At 51.2% G+C, this 17937-nt stretch overlaps 4 protein-coding genes across 4 annotated transcripts; 1 reads left to right on the forward strand and 3 right to left on the reverse strand.

The window, feature by feature from the left end:
- Positions 1-347: 347 nt before the first annotated feature.
- P174DRAFT_366663 (putative C6 finger domain protein) lies at positions 348-3115 on the reverse strand (the record flags this gene model as incomplete). Its single annotated transcript, XM_024822124.1, has 6 exons — positions 348-1219; positions 1280-1869; positions 1926-2118; positions 2170-2429; positions 2495-2607; positions 2708-3115. 6 exons carry the CDS (start codon positions 3113-3115, stop codon positions 348-350), a joined length of 2436 nt encoding a protein of 811 aa, XP_024684189.1.
- A 5162-nt stretch (positions 3116-8277) lies between these two features.
- Positions 8278-10017, forward strand: P174DRAFT_419521 (uncharacterized protein; the record flags this gene model as incomplete). Its single annotated transcript, XM_024824787.1, has 3 exons — positions 8278-8353; positions 8425-8598; positions 8654-10017. 3 exons carry the CDS (start codon positions 8278-8280, stop codon positions 10015-10017), a joined length of 1614 nt encoding a protein of 537 aa, XP_024684190.1.
- A 1808-nt stretch (positions 10018-11825) lies between these two features.
- On the reverse strand, positions 11826-13359 carry P174DRAFT_419522 (putative alanine aminotransferase; the record flags this gene model as incomplete). Its single annotated transcript, XM_024824788.1, has 2 exons — positions 11826-12080; positions 12127-13359. 2 exons carry the CDS (start codon positions 13357-13359, stop codon positions 11826-11828), a joined length of 1488 nt encoding a protein of 495 aa, XP_024684191.1.
- A 1457-nt stretch (positions 13360-14816) lies between these two features.
- On the reverse strand, positions 14817-16766 carry P174DRAFT_440185 (proteasome regulatory particle lid subunit RPN7). The gene is made up of 3 exons (XM_024826995.1): positions 16204-16766; positions 15296-16122; positions 14817-15242 (listed from the first exon to the last, which is right to left on the reverse strand). The coding sequence occupies exons 1-3, from the start codon at positions 16660-16662 to the stop codon at positions 15050-15052; spliced, it is 1479 nt and encodes a 492-aa protein (XP_024684192.1). The 5' UTR covers positions 16663-16766; the 3' UTR covers positions 14817-15049.
- Positions 16767-17937: the final 1171 nt, after the last annotated feature.

Genomic DNA, 17937 nt, shown 5'->3' on the forward strand with positions numbered 1-17937 from the left:
GTGTTGATACTATCCTGTTATGTGACATGTGAGTATACAGGCATGTATCACTTTACCAGAGAAACATTTCTTATACCGTTATGATAGCTGTCGGCACGCCTATAGAAAAGACAACTTTTGTTCTGTGAGAAGTTATCCAACCTAAGTGATAATAAAAGTACAAAGTGTGATGAATCAAATGAAGTACATCAGCAGCAAACGGAGACAGCGTTGAAGCTCTTTTCACACAGACAAGGTATAGATCAGGCTAAGAGTACGCAGATACAGTATATGAGATGAGATTAGCAGAAACGGAACCTATCGATCATAGCCAATACATGTGGCATTGCCGAGGATGGCGTCCGACCTCAGCGAGTTCGACGGTAAATCAGCCCCGAAAAGACATTTAGATAACCCTCTTTGGTAAGGAGAGTGAAGTCGACGACTACGCGGCTTGTCTGGTGCGCAGACGACGACGCCAGATGGGGCGATGTCGTGTTGACGTTGTTCTCGGTCGAGGCGAGCGGTGGCGGCGAAGACGCGTTGGCAGCCACGGACCCCTCGGCGCCGACGGCGAGATCCGCCAGATGTTGAAGGGAGCGCTGCTCGTTTGGACCCATGACTGGGGGCGCTGTAGAGCTAGTCTTATTGACGCTGGAATCCTGATGCTGAGGTTCATGGGCTCGCGAACGCCTCCAGTCTATGAAGATGCGAATCTTCGAGTCCCAGCCAGGCGTGGCGTAGATATTTTCGAACTCGGTAGCTTCGGCAGACACCTTCGCGCGGTGGTCGAGGATCTCTTCAACCTTTCTAAGCGTGTCCCAGCACTCATTTGTATGTTCCGGTAGAACAGTGGCTTCGAGCAAGGTCATCGAGGCTAACGCTAAGCTGTGGAGATCAAAAGGCGTCGCGGGGCGGGACTCCATAGTCGCTTTATGCAACTCATTGATGACCTCCACGGCGCAGTAGATAATTTCGTAAGGGCTGTAGACAAAGATATGCCGTTTGATGAGCAGCCGGACAGTCCAGTACAGTTGGTTTTGCAGGCTTTCGAAGAACCCGTGCGATGGTGCTTCTTCGGCTGCATCATAGGGCTTCCGGAGGTCCTCAATCTGTCCCAGACGTTCGAGAGAAGCAACCAAATTCGCACCGACCATGCGACCCAGTCCAGTATTCGATTGGCAGACATTGTGCTCCATGGCGGCGAGAGTGGTCATCTCGACCAGGAACGAAGAGTAAGCTAAGAACATATGGTGTTAGCAGGCAAGCACAGTTATTAGAAAACGAAAGTCAAACATACCACCAATCCCGGCGGTGACGGATCCAAGAACGCGTTCATCTTCCCGACCACCTATCTCCTGGTTCACCAAGACGCTCGGATCGGCTACACTGATGGCATACCACCGCGCCAGTATAGCTAGAGACACCCAGCTGCGCCTCACTAGGTTTGCATCTGAGTCAACGTCGGCGTCTGAGGACCGTTTAGTCTTCAATTGATCGAGACTCTTTGCCATATCAGAACCGAGTTTAGTGGCGGACTGAATCAAAGAATGTTTAGGCACCCCATCTTTGAGGACAATGTTCTCGGGACCACGAGAGTCACAGTCGAGTATCATGAGCAGCGTAGTCTGAAGCCATACCAAGTTGACGGCGGTATGACGAACCAGGGCCGGCTGCCGAGTGTAATATAAGAGAAGATCCTGCGCATTATCAAACGAGGTCACTCTCTCGAAGGTGCTCAGCACGCGGTCCAAGTTCGTGCGCGTCACAGTGTACAAAGCATACAGGAACACCTCCTGGACCTCGCGGCTGCATTGATGAAGAATCTCTAGTAGACGGTCCTTCGAATGCGGCAGGATGGGCAAGATGGTGTGAATTGTAGCATAGTAACTGCCTATAGTCAGCTATGATACTGCGAAAGGATAGGACGTTATGAAGAAACATACGCATTGAGAGCACCTTCATCGACATCCAAAGGAGTCATGTCCTCTTCGATTCCGTGTTTAGACACATCGGGGATGTCAAGGCCATGTGGAATCTCATGCTCATTTCCAGTGGACCAAAACAGATTTCCGGGTTTGGGTGCAGTGTTGCCCATGACCGACGGGTTCATTGGGTCTGTCGATGTCTCGCCAGCATCTATCAAAGTCAGTCAAGTAACATCATCTTCTGGAGGTAAGGCAGACAAACCGAATGCATTCTGCGAACCTCTGGGATTGAACTGAGGCTGAGAATAAGATGTAGTGGGTAGTCCAGCCGGCAGTCCTTCAAAAACAGAATAGGTCCTCTTACGACCAATAGGGCCGGCATCCATCGGTGGAGAGAATTCTTGGTAGGGCCGGGGAGGCGACACCTCATTCATGGCCTGGTACGGCATGTCTGGGTGTACCATAGCAGGCTGCATCTGACTTTCGAGAGTGTGTAGACGCTCCGCAAGTTCCTTGATATAACTGATAACCCATGTCAGCAACTTCGTTCCAACAACCAGAGTAGCAAATGGCGCTGCGCTTCTCACCCTTTACTAGGACCGCGTTTCATTGGCACACGACTGAATTGGCACGCGACGCCAAGTCGACGACAGTTCGAGCATGTCTCGACACCTGATTCAGAACTTGCATCGCAGCGGACCTAGTAAACCATCATGTAAGTACTCCGAACGATAGTGTGGCGTCGCGCAAAACAGAACGCGAAAACCAGGAAAAAGAAATATGAGGTATAGGAGCCCTACCTTCTTGCGCCTACACTCATCGCACGCCCGAGAAATCTTCGACCTCTTCCTTCTAGCGCTCTGGTCTCCATAACTCAGATCATGATTCGGATCGACGCCGACCTGCTGGCTGGGAGTGAACTGCAGCATATGTTGTTGGTGTTGGTCCGGCGACGAAGGGCGTCCCATATCAGCGCCGCCGGGATTGGACGAGCCCATAACCATCGATTGGCCGTGGTGCACACCGTTGCTCGAACCGTCGTTCAGGCCTGGTCCGGAAGTCTCGCGCGAGAGCTCGGCGGACAAAAGTTCGTCAGCGGTCAACTGGCGATTTCCATAGTACGGCATGGAGCCCTGCGCCATTTGCGCCGCGTTGGGGGACGGGTAGGATGTAGCCGGAGGCATATCAGAATGCTCGCGGGAATTCATTGCGTCTATAAAGCAGATAATCACGCGCAGAAGGTGGGTGTTGATGGTGGAGCGAGGCTCCGGAGTGATGACGGAAGGAGGTAGTTGGAGGACGGAAGGACGCGAGTGACAGCAGGCAAGGTTTTACAGGCTAAAATTGCCTGGGCGGAGAGGCATGTTGAAGGGGCTAGCGCCGTGTGTCGTCGGCGCTGGGAGCTTGACGCAGCAAGCATGATCGCGCGACAAAATTGACAAAGTCACGAACAATTCGAGCTTGCGATCGCATGTGGGACTGATGATATAGTTTCACACCTTCGGGATGATCGCGCCAACGCGGGGGTCCGGCTTTTTGTTTCTGCGTCCAGCGAGCGGATTAATACTATTTCCCACCGGCCCAGACTCTACTAAATCAACGTCTCGAGGGGACCAAGACGAGTTGGAGATGGTTTTACGATTGTGAGATGGTATCTTTGTGGGAAAGAGGTGGCTCCGAAACCTTAGAAATCCCTCCAGCGCTGCTCAATACTGATCGCGTCCATCTTGATATATGAGGTGATTGTCGTGCAAACTCAACGCTCACCGTTTTGTAGATGATCGAGTTACCACAACACAGCACAATATAGAAATATATGCTCACTGCTTATTCTGTTGCCTTCTTGTTCTTACATTTTAAGCATGATGCTATGATTTCTCTGTGCTGAGAGAAAATTGCTGCCTCAGTAGTTCTCTCGCTGACAGTAACATTAGCGTCGGCCAATGTGTCTTTTCGACCTAGTTGACCATACAAGTCTTCTCTCCACGCCTCTAACCCATGGTGATAGAGGTACGACGTGGTTTCAGTCTACGAACTGAACCTAAGACCTTGATCTCATGGTGCAGAGTGATTCGTGCCAGCGAACAGCGCCTTATGGGCATGGTGCAAACCTCAAACCTTGCTCCGGACCTACTAAACAGCATGGAAATCCGTGCCAGAAGCTTCAGTGACAGTGCTATGGCCTTGAATGCGCAAATCAGAACTAGCTGATGCCTGGCTCGAGCGCGTCTATGGCGGAGCTGTCTTACCTCTCTGTGGACTCGGTAGATAAGCATAGGGGCAATAGGTGATGTTTCTAGGATGTGGCGAAGTTCTTGTGAATATCTTTGTAGGCTCATTGCCGTTGTGCGGAGTAGAAAGGTGCATAGTCTGATATGAGACTTTACAGTTATATCCATGCATCTAAGGTGTAGTTATCCATTCACCGTATGCTACAACAAGGTATCTTCTCATTCCCCGCGGCTTGATAATCTTCCGTTCTGGCATCAAGAAGGATTCAGTCTAAATCAGGGCTTTCGCGATTAAACGCAACTAGTACTGTAGTTATGAGCTAGTAGACACTGTTTCATGCGCTCCTCCACGTCTGCCCTCCACGGCGAGCTGGTTCGTCGATGGAGCGAAACCGGCGCTGAATAGGCCGCGCTTAGCGGGCCGCAAGGAAGCAGGGCCTGCTATCATTTCAAGCACATTAACGTTGACGAAGACACGCTGGCCATTTCAGAACCTAAGGAACTGAATTGAAGAAATACTGAGATACGAAACAATTCAGCTTGATCCAAACGAAGCGTAGTACCCTATCCCAGGTTCGCTGCATTGTCAAAATGTCTGACAGCCAAGAACGCTTGTGACGTATCAGGCTGAGAGGGAAGATATTTTTGCCTCTCGTCTATGAACGGATCAAGTGGTCAACACTTGGGTTACATAGTGCGATTGTTCGCTGTAGTGGATGAGTTGGCCAGGCCTTCTGAGGATCATTCAACCTTCTCAAGAGACGTCCCTGATTTCTTGGCCCCCTTGTACTCACAAGTACAGGTCTCAACAGTTGTTTTCCCTCTTCGCATGACGTCGAAGATCGTATCTTCTCAGTGGACAGGTACATATTTCCCTTAGGCTGATCGTCAGATGGAGCCGCTTGGACGCTCAGACCTTGGGTCCGATGTCATTCTCCGGAATATACCTAGGAAGAACTCCTCCCTACAGACTTACAGGAGTAGTAGTAGATACCACCGTACCTAATTTGTTCCAAGTGCCATACCTCTTTGAAGTGCCAACACCGTTCACCGGCCAACAGAGGCCTCGTGAAGACCAGAATAGGTACCAGCTGCTAACTACTCGTCCGCCGATTGTTCGCCAGGTAAGAACGAGGACGGGGCACCGAAAGACCCGGTTTTACCCTTGCCGGGTCACCGGGGTGGCTATGATTGGCGGAGGAAGAAATCGAACGGCGCAGATCAGGGCCCCGCCACATGACCGTCCACCCCAACACGGGTAGAACGACAGAGTACGGGCTAGATACCTCCCAGGTAACCTGTTACTACGGAGTAGAGAGCCGTCCAAGAAAGCTGCAAATGCCCCAAAGGAGAAGCTGTGACGCCATCCTGCAGTTTGTAGTACGCCAACCAGGAGAATTACCGGCCATTCTTGCCAGCGTTGTTGGTGATCGGATGTGAACCCTTCAAGCCAATAAGAACGGCTGGACGCTTTAACGTTGGTGTCCGTAAGGAGGTAAGACTGGACGGTCAGCTAGGAGGTGAGCAAAGCAGCCCAGGCTCTGTTATGAATTTACAGAACAGCCCCGGACAGTAAGTAAGGTACCACAAATGACCGCATAATCGACGGTAGGTAGTGGTAGTCCTGCGTCTGATGCGCATCCGGACAGGCATCATGGGCAGCTGTGTGTACTTTGGCTGTAGGTCGATATAAAGAGACTTCGATGAAGTTACAGGAGACGAGGAATGGAAAAGGACTGGCACAATAAAATGAGTCAGCCATGGCCCAATGCGACTTCATGTCCAGGCGCACGTTTCTCAACCCATGGACTTGTTGGAATTGGTTGGTTGTGGTTGTTGGCTCCTTCTGCATGGAAGATGGCCATAAGTTCTCTAGAAATGGGTGGCAATCAGCGGTTAAATCTTCTGGTTGTTATTGGGCAAAAGGTCGGATACGCACTCCGTTACCGGATAGAATGAAGGTTTGAACAGACTCCTGGACTCGATCATGGCACTCTTTTCTTCATGACGGTGCACTATCCGTGGTGACAATACTGAATCTTTGAAGTTTTCAGTTGGATCTCATCTGCAAACCTTGGTCCAAGACTCTTTTGCACTGGCACCTGGTCACTCTGGAGATCTTGCGGGTTGCTGCCCCAGGATTTCGTAATATTATTAACGGGATCCATCTGACCAGCACAAAGTTTGGTTGGACTCCAAGATTTCACATTTCTTCGATTCTCCACCCTTGCTGAGCCCTAAGACCTGGATAGTATGTGTATCACGTAAACTAGGCTATCAGGTCTGACCCTCAAAAGGCCAAGAACGTGGAGGACTGGAGACGCTGGGGAGGCTGTCGCCTCCAAAGTGTCTGATTGATAGTGTCAGAGATGTCGCTACACATTGAAATTTAAGTCACTGGGATTTTCAGTCAAGTGTTACATGCGGCTTTACCAATCGAGGGTGTGCCATTGTACCTGGCTAGATTACATGTATGACAATTGACGGCAGTGGCATGTCCCGTACTACACGATGCGCCGTTAATTCTTGTCCATGTCCAATCTAAAGGATAGGACCAGAAGCTGACCAGACAAGGCTGCTCAGGGAAGGATTTGAAGTCCATAACTACATCAATTGTCGAGGGCAAGAATTTTCTCCCCAGAAAAGTGATGGATGAGACCAATAATGGTAGCGGGCCACACACATGTCCACAAACTGTGCGTGTGTTCATGCACACTGTCATCCATGGATCCGCTTCGAGGATTATGGCGGGTGGACCAGACCACGAAGCATTCCAATTTTTCTTGCTGGGACCATGTCCAGACCAGCGAGAACAGTCACAAAGGACCGATACATTCCAATAATCGTAATGATTATTCTTCATCGTTCCTTCTCACCGTCGACATCGTGGATGCAGGTCAATGGAATGTAGAATCAACAAGGCTTGACAACGTGTTTCAATAGTTAGCATTTTTGCCCCGTTTGTGTTAGTCACTGTACTTTGCTAGTCCGTACCAAATTGGCCTAGCGTGGTATTTCCTCGGGACCAGCCGTTCATTGGGGTCTAGCATGTCTCATTATGTAACATACAGTAAGGTGGATTGGAGATTTCAAATATTACCATACATGCGGATGGCCACAGCAGCCACCCACGCAATTTTTCAGCCTATGTCAGTGGGGCCCATCCATTGTCTTCGTTGCAGCCTTGCTTAGTTGTACTCGGTCAGGGCGGTACCTGGATACCTTTGACATCCTGTTACCTCCTGACCTTACGTATGGTGTGGTAACTGTAAAATAAAGCATGGGAAAGTGGTTCCAAACTGCAGGAGAAAGTCCACTAAGGTACTGTTGCGGTGCCTGTCTCTGTGTGTGTGTGCGCGCCCCCAAAGGCCCCCCAACACTAAAACTACCTAAGTACTTCATCCCGGGTCCTCCCCTCCTCTTCCTTTCCCCTTCTTCCTCTCTTCTCTCTTCCTCTCTCACAGGGTTATATCACAATCCTGCCCGTCATCGATCGTCTTTTTCCCTCTACTTTGGCCGCCACAGCCGGTATTTGGTGTCCTGTCTCACGGCCGGCGCCAAACGGTGCGTAGGCTTTGGCCCCCTTTCTCCTCTCCTCTCCTCTCAATTGATTTTTCGCGTTCCTTTCGGTGGTTTTTTCCGGTTCCTGGTTCCTGGGTACTACAGTTTGAACGACACTACAACCTGCAAGAATAACCCCGATTCCGCTCACCTACCTATCTCCCTGCCTCCCTCTCGTCAATTCGACCTCGACAAAATTTATACCCTCAGTTGCGACTCGACCCTTATTCAGGTGGAACGGCGTTTCTGTGACATTACTTCAGGTGCATTGGGAAAATTCAGTTGGAAGATACCCCCTGCTTTGTTGGAGTTTCCCTTGGTTCTCTGTCGGTCCGATCGCCTTGACGGACCGCACACACAACCCTCGAATCTCGCCTTGACGGCTCTTTCGATTCGTCCCGACAGGGCTTCCTGTTCGGCTTTTATATCGTCGCTTTAAACTCTCAAAAAAAGGACCCGTCTACTAGGACTCGAGAGACCGTGCTCTCTCTTTTCCTACCACCCGCACTCAATAACCCTTCAAGTTCGAATTGTCACCCGTCGCGAGTCGTCGCATGTTTTCGACCCAGTAAACCGCGATGCTCATTGATGGCGAGAAGTGGGCTTGTGAAGCTTGCGTCCGGGGTCACCGAGTCAGCAGCTGTCACCATAGTGGTAAGTGACACATTCCTCGCAGAGAAGAACATCGCCGATCAATGATGGCTGACATGCCTTACCAAATATAGACCGCCCCTTGACCCACATCAACAAAAAAGGCCGTCCAGTCTCTCAATGCGCCCACTGTCGCGGCCTACGCAAGTCACGGACAACCCACACCAGGTGCGAGTGTGGTGATAAGAAGAAGAATAGCCACAAGAATGATTTAGATCCCACCGCCGTTGACAAACGGGATCTCAAGCGTGAGCATGTTGGCGATGGCACATTGGTTCAGTATTTCTGATTAAGATTTTACAGAGGACTCCCGTCCAAAATGTGGCTGCACTCATGGTCAGCGCTGTATCTGCGCGCTGAAGAAGGAACCCCATCTAGATACTGTTCCGGAAACCGGTCTGCCTCCGCATCCGCCTGCAGCACCGTCGGAGCCGCCCAAGAAGCCGCAGTTGACTTCGGCCAAGTCGGAAAGCACGCTCACCATCTTCCGCGATGGTCACCACAAGCCGGCTCACAAGCACAATGACATGGCACACAAGTGTGGTCTGCCCTACACGATCCCGCGCTCACATACAATCCACACTACGTCCGATGTTCCGCGCCGATCGGTTGAATTCCTGCCTTTGACTGAGCCAACGTTTCTGGAGAAGGCCTTTGCCAGCCAAGTGCAGTTGGAAACGCAGTCGAACGGTTCGCAACAGCGACTTGTCAATTCTGAACATGGATCGCCCGATCATGGCCCAGCTGCCGCTACGGAAGATATCACCACGACCGTACCTCCGCTCGACATGTCTTCCTTCTTCCCTCAAGCCCAGCCGTCTATGGATCAGTCTACTGGCGGTGCAGCGGAGTCAATACCAACGCCCCTGGGTCAAATCCCCTTGGATTCGCTTGATCCTGTCATGACTAGCATGCCGCCTCTTGATGTCCCGTTCCCCTCGTTTCCAACAACGACTACGACGACGTCGACATCCCCCGTGACCTGCCTGGCGCTCCAAGATCCCTACAAGGAGCCTTTCTTCGCGTCGCCCGACAGCGACCTGCCTCTGAATTCTGCTGCCTTTAGCGCGCCTCCGGTCGATTGGTCCAATTTCCCTCTGTATTCATCAGATGTTCCCACCGCGACCAGCACACAGGCTCCTTCCTACGCGAGCTTCGACTACAATTCGATGGCGCCCGGATTCACCGCCCCGTCCTCGTCTGGTGACATCTCCGAAGCCGAGGATTTTGGGCCACTGTCGGGACTTGGAAATGCTAGTGGCGATCTGCATGATATGCACAGTGCCAGTGATGGTTCGGATTTCGATCATTTCCGCATCAGCTCTGCCTCCTCGTTCATTGGCCTGCCACAAGCTCAGCTGTTGTCTTCAAACAATCTCGAGGCGATTGATATCGACGAGTTCCTCAAGTCCGCCAACGAGTCGACTGCCGCCTTGGAACATCAGCTACAGACCAGCATGGGTGTAGAACCTAAGCCCCTCCCTGCGCAAAACACGTTTGTCCCTTTGACCGATGCAGAAACCTTCAAGCCGATGCCTGATTCGACGACGAGCCTGCTGATGACGACGTCTCCTACGGATACCTTGTGGCCCACTGCTATGTTTGATTCCAGTACTCCCTCCATGGATGACAGTAATGGCAACTTTTATACCCCGCCCTGGGTGTAACAGTACCAGTGCATCGTCTACTCAGCACTCTTTCTGCTTCCCTCAATCTACTTGCGGCTACCTTCTCCTCCTCCACCTCCACACCGTCTGAGTGACGATCTACGCCCTCATGACATTGATGAGAGATGATGATTATTTCCTGACTATTTTTGACATTCATTTTGTTCGATTAGCGCAGCTCCGAATCGTCTGACGCTACCCCAGCATTTCAGATCTATATCAAGATTCCCGTTCAATTTCCTTTTTTCCTTTTACTGTGCAGTCGCTGGCTCTGTATATCCCAAGACCATTGAATCGGCAATGGTTTGACTTTGTACTCATCTACAGACCAGGCAGTCGTGATGCTCCCAGTCATGGTGGCTTGCTATTCCGTGTCATTGCATCTATAGATATCCTGCTCCACCAGTGTTTGGTGGTTTCATGCGGTTCAAAAGATCTTGATTATGCACAATAGATTTGATCGTGTTTTGATCTGCGTCCAGTACGATCTACTAAGGTAAAGGCACTGTAGTTGCATGGATTTGCATGTGGCGTATTGTTTTGTATGCGTCTTCTGCATGAACTAGGTATCTTGGCCAGCATACAGTATGGTCTGTATGCTGCAGTATAAGTAGCGGTGTGTATTTCGGAGTATTAGCCACTTACCAATCCAGCAACCGATGGAATCGAGAAGTTCATGGTCAATGTGTGACTCGTAATGATGCAATTAGCAAATGGTTATGCGGTTCTGAGCATTCCGTGTGATGAAATGGAAGCATACTAGTACTCCTACAATGGAGGTCTCGAAACTTACCGCCGCACCCACAGAGCCTTCTTCGTACATATACAGGGATACGCAGTAACGCACCTACAGATACGAATGGAATGTGCTGCAAGGCTGAGGTGGCTTGCATCCTGTCCTAGTTCCAGTTCAGTTTCGGTTTTAGCTCAGGTAGATAGTCTGCTCCTCTCCTGTACTGTCTGTGCGGTTGCTTTTGTAATTTCCCATGACGAATGCGAATGCGCCCGCGCCGGTTCGCATGGCGGGATGCAGACGCAGTAGCTTTGCGTTGGGATTTACTATTTACCATTTACTATTTATTCATAGGGTGCCTTTGCCTTGAGCCTTGAGCCTTGAGCCTTGAGCCTTGAGCCTTGAGCCTTGATTCTGAGGAGGGCGCTTTGCTCACCGCGTCGCTCACCGGTCAGGTGTTACCCTCTTCCCTGCAAGGGAGGCCGACAAGCTTTGCGTCAAGGCTTGTTGCAACTTGGCTTTGGCTTTGGCTTGGGGTTTTGCCTTCTTGTGTCTGTGTTGCGTTTGCGTTTGCATCACATGGATACGCATGATACGTACGTGCTTCCTGGATAATGACGCAGCCCGGCGCAGCGCATGCTAAGTAGCCACTGCATCCCTTGTTCAGTCCCAGGTCCGGTGCCGTGATATCCGTGGTATGTATTGTGTTGTACTCGCATCAGTTCTTGAGCTTGGGTTCAGCCTGGCTACGGAGTACGGGCATTGGGATAATTCTAGAGATTGCTGTGGTTGCTCTGTTCGCTTGGGGTTTTCGGTGTGTTGTGCTGCAGTGGCCAAGTCCTTTGTTGTGGATTGATTGGTTGATTGGCTTATTCACTTACAACGCGAGCTAAGCGAGGTTCAACCGAGTCGAGTATATGACTTCCATGTCTACATACAGGAAATAGTACCCGACAGGAATATGATCTGCCTTCTATATCATTTTGATTTCCAGGGTATCCATCACATGCCTCGCAGCATGTGCTCCTATATTTTAACTAAAAGAAAAGAGATTCGTAACAGTCCAATGAGAACGCTATTTATACTTGGCCATGAACTCGGCGTGGAACTTGACGATCCGCTCGACCCAGTCAGTGCCGGGGGCAAGGAAGGTTGTGCGGAAGTGGAGGGTGTTCTCCTTCTGTCCAAAACCAGAACCGGGGACCACGCAAACACCCGTTGCATCAAGCAAGCGCAGGCAGTAGAATTCGTCGGCGTTCCGGCCTTCGGCAGCGGCGGCTTCGACGGCCTTGGGGGGCAGGGTGATGCTGGGGAAGAGGTACATGGCGCCCTACATGATGTTAGAGACAGTTGGACCAGAATAGAGGTTAACGTACCTGAGGCTCCTGGCATTCGACGCCCTCCATCTGTTTGAAGGCTTCGTACAGGGCGAGGGCACGCTTGTGTAGGCCATCGCTAATGCCGTTGTACTCCTTCTGATACAACTCGTAGCTGGGCTCGCCCTTCTTGGGTGGGTTCACCATAAGCTCGACCAGACATTGACCGATCACCGGTGGGCACAGCATGATGCTGACAAACTTGTAGATCTCAGCCGCGACCAAGGGGTCGAATCCGACGAGCTCGAAATAACCGCCGCGGTGGCCGCATTCGCCCACCATACCCTTGGAGACACTGTGCAGAGAAGCGAGTTCGACATTGTCGTACTTGCCAGGCACCTCCTGCTGCAGTTGGCGCAGTCTCTTCTTGAACGATGTGAACTCGCCCACGAAGACGTTGGTTTGGTACACCTCGTCGGCGATGACGACCAGCTTCTCCTCCGCGGCAATGTCAAGCACGCTCTTGATGTCCTCGGGGCTCAGCGAGGCACCCGTCGGGTTACCGGGGTTGATGACAACGATGGCACGAACCTCGGTGCCCTCGGCCTTGGCGCGCACCAGAGATTGCCGGATGGCCTCCACGTCGGTACCCCAGGCCCTGTCCTCCTCCAGGTGGTATGGGACGCACTGCGCATTGAGAAGAGACAGGGTGGCGGTGTACAAAGGATACTGGGGAATCGGCACAAGGACACCGGCGGTGGGGGCGTTGCAGATGACGTTCAGCAGCGTGCTGACACCGGACGAGGCACCAGCGCAGAGGTACAGGTCTTGAGGGTTGGCGGGGAAGCCGTCACGCTCCTCGATGAATCTGGCCACGCTCTCCCGGATTAATGGCGCTCCCTGGCTGTGGCTGTAGGCACCGACGCTCTGAATGTCCGCAAGAAGCTTCTTGGCCCGGTCAATGACGTCCTGGTTATAGCCGAAAGACGAATGCAGGGCCTCCGGTTTCTCCAGCAATGCGGGGTTCTCGAGGAGACTGAGTACTTGACGGAAGAAGGTGATGGGTTTCTGATCCAGCTGCTGGGGGTTGCCAATATTGGCGAAAATGACACTGTCGAAGGGCAAGGACTTGTCTCCCTTGGCCAATCTCACACGGTACTCCTCCGCCTTGACGGCAAGCTCACCACGGACAGCATACTTGGCTGCCTTGACGTTGGGATTGATATTATCGGCACGGAGTCGACGAGGGCCGAGATCAGAAGCGGTCCGCTTGGTGGTATATGGCACGGTCATGGTGGTTTCTGCGATTGTTCGCGACTACGGGTCAGTTTTCTATGGTAATTGCGGCCCCTCGAGATCAACCCATGCATTATGTACCTAAGACACGAACGATTGACTCGAAGGTGGGGTGGGTACGGAGTAAAATGGATGCATTTGTCACGAGATGAGGGGAAGGGACGTGGCCGTATGCCAAGTGCCCGTCCACACATTTATTGCCTCAAATCGAACGAACATTCAATGACGGTTCATGGTTGGCTGATCGGACGATCTTTCGGGGCCAAACGGAGCTAGGGACAGTCTCCCGAAAGCAAGACGAAACGTACCTGGAGAGGTCCTGGGGCTGGAGACCCCCGCGGGTAGCCCTGCCGCACAGCAGAAAGCCTGGCGGCGCGGCAACCGAATAATCGGCCGGGAAACTGAACGGCCCAAGGCCAGCGGAGATGCCCGCATGTGAGATGCGAGCCTAAGCTGCCAGGTCATACTGCGCTTCTGGTCTTAGCCGGTCTATGGAATGGCTTCCTCTTCTTTTTGTTTCCGTCGCCGCACGTGGGATGCGAAGAAAGACCTAACAGTAGCGCCTTGCGCTCTTCCTCTGCAGACAGGATACAGAGTAGAGAGAGCAAAGGGAAAAAGCAAAAAGACCGTCTGGGAAAATTGACCCCCAATCTGCGGAAAAACACGCGGTGAGCGAATTTCTGCAGGCGGTGAGTTAAACGGTCTGGCCATCGTGGGCTCGCTGACTCAGCGCCGTCTTCCGCGGGAATCATCGGAGCTGGATTTACTTTACAGATAGAGGTATTGGGTAATAGTTTGCCAAATTATGGGGTATACCATCGAGTCATCAACCTGCTATTGCTTTTGGACCAGAATTTACATCTACCGGGTGCTGTCCCGGTGCTGGAATCCAGCATCGGAGCAGCCCGGGGTTCATCTGAGGTTGAGTTCAGGCATTCTGCACCTCGATCCTTCGTAGCCTCATAAACACCTAATTAGGAAAACAAAAGGAAAGTGGTCGAAGAGATGTCCTCTATTCTGAAACATGGTTGGATCCTAGCTATGCAATGTATGCTGCTCGCCACCCAATAACCATTCGTACCACGGTGAATCCAGTCTACAATGATGTTGACAGTATTAAAACTGATTACATCGCAAGCGTATACATATGGCCCATGCTAAGAGCTTCAGCTTCTAGAAGGTGCTTCTGCAGAGCGAGTTCGGTCTGAGTCCGACGAGTGTTGACTCGGCATGTCCCCTACTGCCTGACAATATTGCTACAATGATACCTTATTAGACTGGTGCCACATAGTGGAGTATTATGATGGTATTTGAAGTTACTCTACCTATATGCCTACAATGTGGCAAGGCGCCTCCTCGATGAACCAGATTCGTTCACCGATGTATGGGAGTCCGGTGTGAACATGACTGGCGCTATGCTGACACCTCGTTGACTTGACGAACCCAAGATATCAGCGGTCAATGCAATTACAAATCACTAAGCTCATTAATTGTCCACTAGATCAGACCATATCATGCGATTAGATCATGTTGTCTTCGGTCATTAGTTGTATGATACAGCAGCCTCGCTTGCTTTTGCTCTATCAAATTCAAAAATAGACAGACATCAATCGCTGCATAGTCCAAACGATCAAGTTCACCGCGTCAATGACTAGGGATAATCGTAATGTGCCACCAGACCATTTCTCTAGCTCCGTTCGCTCCCCCGTAGCCGCACAGCCTGGCCGTACTTCTGAAGCTTCGTGATGAGGGCATCACCATGCTTGACCAAATCAGCATACTGCTTGTTCTTGTCGTCAGGCCGGTTGGTCTCAATGATTCCATTCACGCGGTCGATTGTGCACGCAATACGGTTGCTGGCAATAAACTTGGCCAAATCCCTGCATTCACAAATTAGTCATTGTATGATTAAACATAACTGGTCGCATCTTACCGATCCAGGAAGTCGACAGTGACGCCAAAGTCATTTGCCATGCTGTTCAACCCAACCACCCGGTAACTTTGAAGCAGCTGCTGGTAGGCGCGGAGTCTCATCTCCCGAACGAACCAGGCCCGGTGCTCGTACAGGTACCGGTCCTGCGTGAGGAAATTATCTTCCACAGCCGCCAATGCCCGGAAAAATGTCCGGTAGTTGCCGCTGTAAAGGCTAGCAACCAAGTTGGCGAGAGGCGAAAAGTCAACGGGGGCTTCTGTCTCGGCCTGGAGGCCAGAACCTGTTCCCAAGGTGGTCAGGTTGATTGCGGTGGTGGCGGTGCCTGGAGTGGCCGTAGAAACCGATGCATCCTTCATCTCCTCATCCCGAGCACCTTCTCCAGCGGAGATCTCACCCGTCAGAGCAGCCAACCTGTCCTCCCCAGCTCCGAGGATTGCCTTGATTTCAGGGGCGTCCACGACCTTTGCTTTGAAGTCTACTCGCTTGAGCGACAATGAGCCCGCGAGGACCGAATAGATGACCAGGGCAGAATAACTGCACAGCTCGTAACTCGTGAATGTAGATAGACTATCGAGCAGAAGAGGAGCCGCGAGGTTGTAGGAGCGAACAGTGAGTAGATGGAGGCCCTTGTAGGCCTTGAGACGATTCCTCCGGTCCCAGTCACCACCACTCTCGATCAGAGTATCCGCCTTCTCGATATTCTTCTTGACGGACACGACATCGCCAAAGAAGAGCCCAATTCGAACCATGGCAAGAACGAGATCAATCTTGGTTCCGAGGAACGATGTCTTCTCGAGGAGCGCTTCGTGTGACTCGATAGCTTTGTCCTAGAAGATACGACAAATTATTAGTATTTCAACCACTGACAAGCCTCATTGATAAGCTGCGTTATAAAATTGTCCACGCACCTTATCTCCTACCCGTGCCCAGAATTCGGCACGCTTTCCCCGTGCGGCCAAGACCTCAGTCTCACCAGCTGCTTCTTCAGCCTGGTCTTCTTCCTTCTGGAAGGCTTCCAGCTCTTTCTTGTTATCCTCAACCAAAGACTGGTACAGCGCTTCATCCCATGGGAAATCGATCTTCTGTGATGGTTTCCGAGACGCCAGCAAGTTGGACGTGATCAAAGGCTTGTTCGACCCGTGGGTGCTGTGCTGAGTTACACCTTCGCCAGAATGGTTCAGAATGCCTTCAACGGGATGTGCAAGGTGTCGGTAAAAAGGAGCCATCTTATGCTCTGAGATGGCATCCTGAATTCTCTTCAGCGACGTCTGTCGTACTGTCTGGGAGCATGATGGGTTGGAAAGGTTGAAGACATGCTGGGCGAGGGTGAGATCAGGGAACTTGATGTACTGCGGATCAGACCCCATAATGGCGACGGGATAGGGGAAATTATGATGGGAGATAGAGGTGGACGAGGGAGAGAATGGCGGAAATAGGTCTTCGTGAGTAGTAGCGATGCTTGTGTAGGTAGGTCTGTTGACGGGAATCTGGTCGCAGCAGATACATCACGTAACGTAGCTGAGCTCAGCTGGATCAAAGAAATTCCGTTCCGAGACAACTGTTGTCCCCCATCGCTGTTCGAATGCATACTGAATATTTGGCAATTGCTACTCCGTATACTATTGAAGAATAAAAATTGACTAGATAAAAACATTCATTTCTTACTGGTGAGCCGACGCCTCTATTTGTGTTTTTGAGCGTGTACCTTCGACTTCAACTATGCGTTCGGTTATTCCACAACTGTTCTATCCGGCAATATATTTCCAAGCTGCCCGTCCCTAAATTCGATGCTAAGTATATGCGTATGATACTGCTGGTGTTCCAACGGTCGGTCTTAGATGCATATATATAGCTTGGCAACTTGCTCATTCTAAGCCTCTGACCTCTGATACTACTTGAGAACTCCATAGTGTGAATTTCCGCGCCGCCACGAGCCGTAAGTGCTGAGCTTATAGGCTTCGGCTTCACAGAGCTGACGCTGATGATACGAGTGGGCATCGTTGGCATGGGGAATGTCCTGATAGAAAGTTCCAAGACCGACACATGATACAAGCGTTGTTTATTGTCGATATGTTGAGCGTCAAAACCAATCCTATGCCTAACACCAAGAATATTTCCATGAACCTTGGGCAGAAGCAAGGTACTGTGTGATTATGACAAGGATTAAACACCTACTGGGTGGGCTGTCTGCCTCCGGTCTTATTTTTGCCCCAGGTTGATAGTCGCTAATAACCACAACTTACCCCCGGTGTCCGACTAGAAGAATCAACTTCTCTGAGGACAGGGTCTTCGAGATGATCTATTATGTCAATGGTCACAGCGAGAGTACGCAGTTTGTTGTTCCTAGAATCCTAAGAAGCATGCGCTTACGGTCAGACTAGTAGATCAGTACGACAATATCCAATGCATCTGCGATCTGTACTCATCTGTAGGTAGTGACCTGCGTTGCCGATACTCCGAGTAGATAACGCATATACGGAGTAGCTCTACGGCATCGCGTGAAAGCGCGGCACATGGCCACATGCTCTGTTTCATGTTCGAATGGATTCGACGGACTTCAGATTGATTGGGTGGGCGTCCAATAGCAATACAAATTGAGGGGTGAACCAACTCACCTTAAGGCAAAGCTTAGCCCGTCCGCT

Source organism: Aspergillus novofumigatus, assembly GCF_002847465.1.
Source record: "Aspergillus novofumigatus IBT 16806 chromosome Unknown P174scaffold_3, whole genome shotgun sequence".
Taxonomy (NCBI): domain Eukaryota; kingdom Fungi; phylum Ascomycota; class Eurotiomycetes; order Eurotiales; family Aspergillaceae; genus Aspergillus; species Aspergillus novofumigatus.

What these genes read in the sequence shown, in the direction of transcription:
- P174DRAFT_440185 (XM_024826995.1), bottom strand. Translation starts at nt 16,662, where the DNA reads ATGGGGTCTGATCCGCAGTACATCAAGTTCCCTGATCTCACCCTCGCC. An exon ending in GGGCACGGGTAGGAGATAAG is followed by an intron (nt 16,123 to 16,203) that starts GTGCGTGGACAA and finishes CGTATCTTCTAG; the next exon opens with GACAAAGCTATCGAGTCACA. An exon ending in ACTGTCGACTTCCTGGATCG is followed by an intron (nt 15,243 to 15,295) that starts GTAAGATGCGAC and finishes TTGTGAATGCAG; the next exon opens with GGATTTGGCCAAGTTTATTG.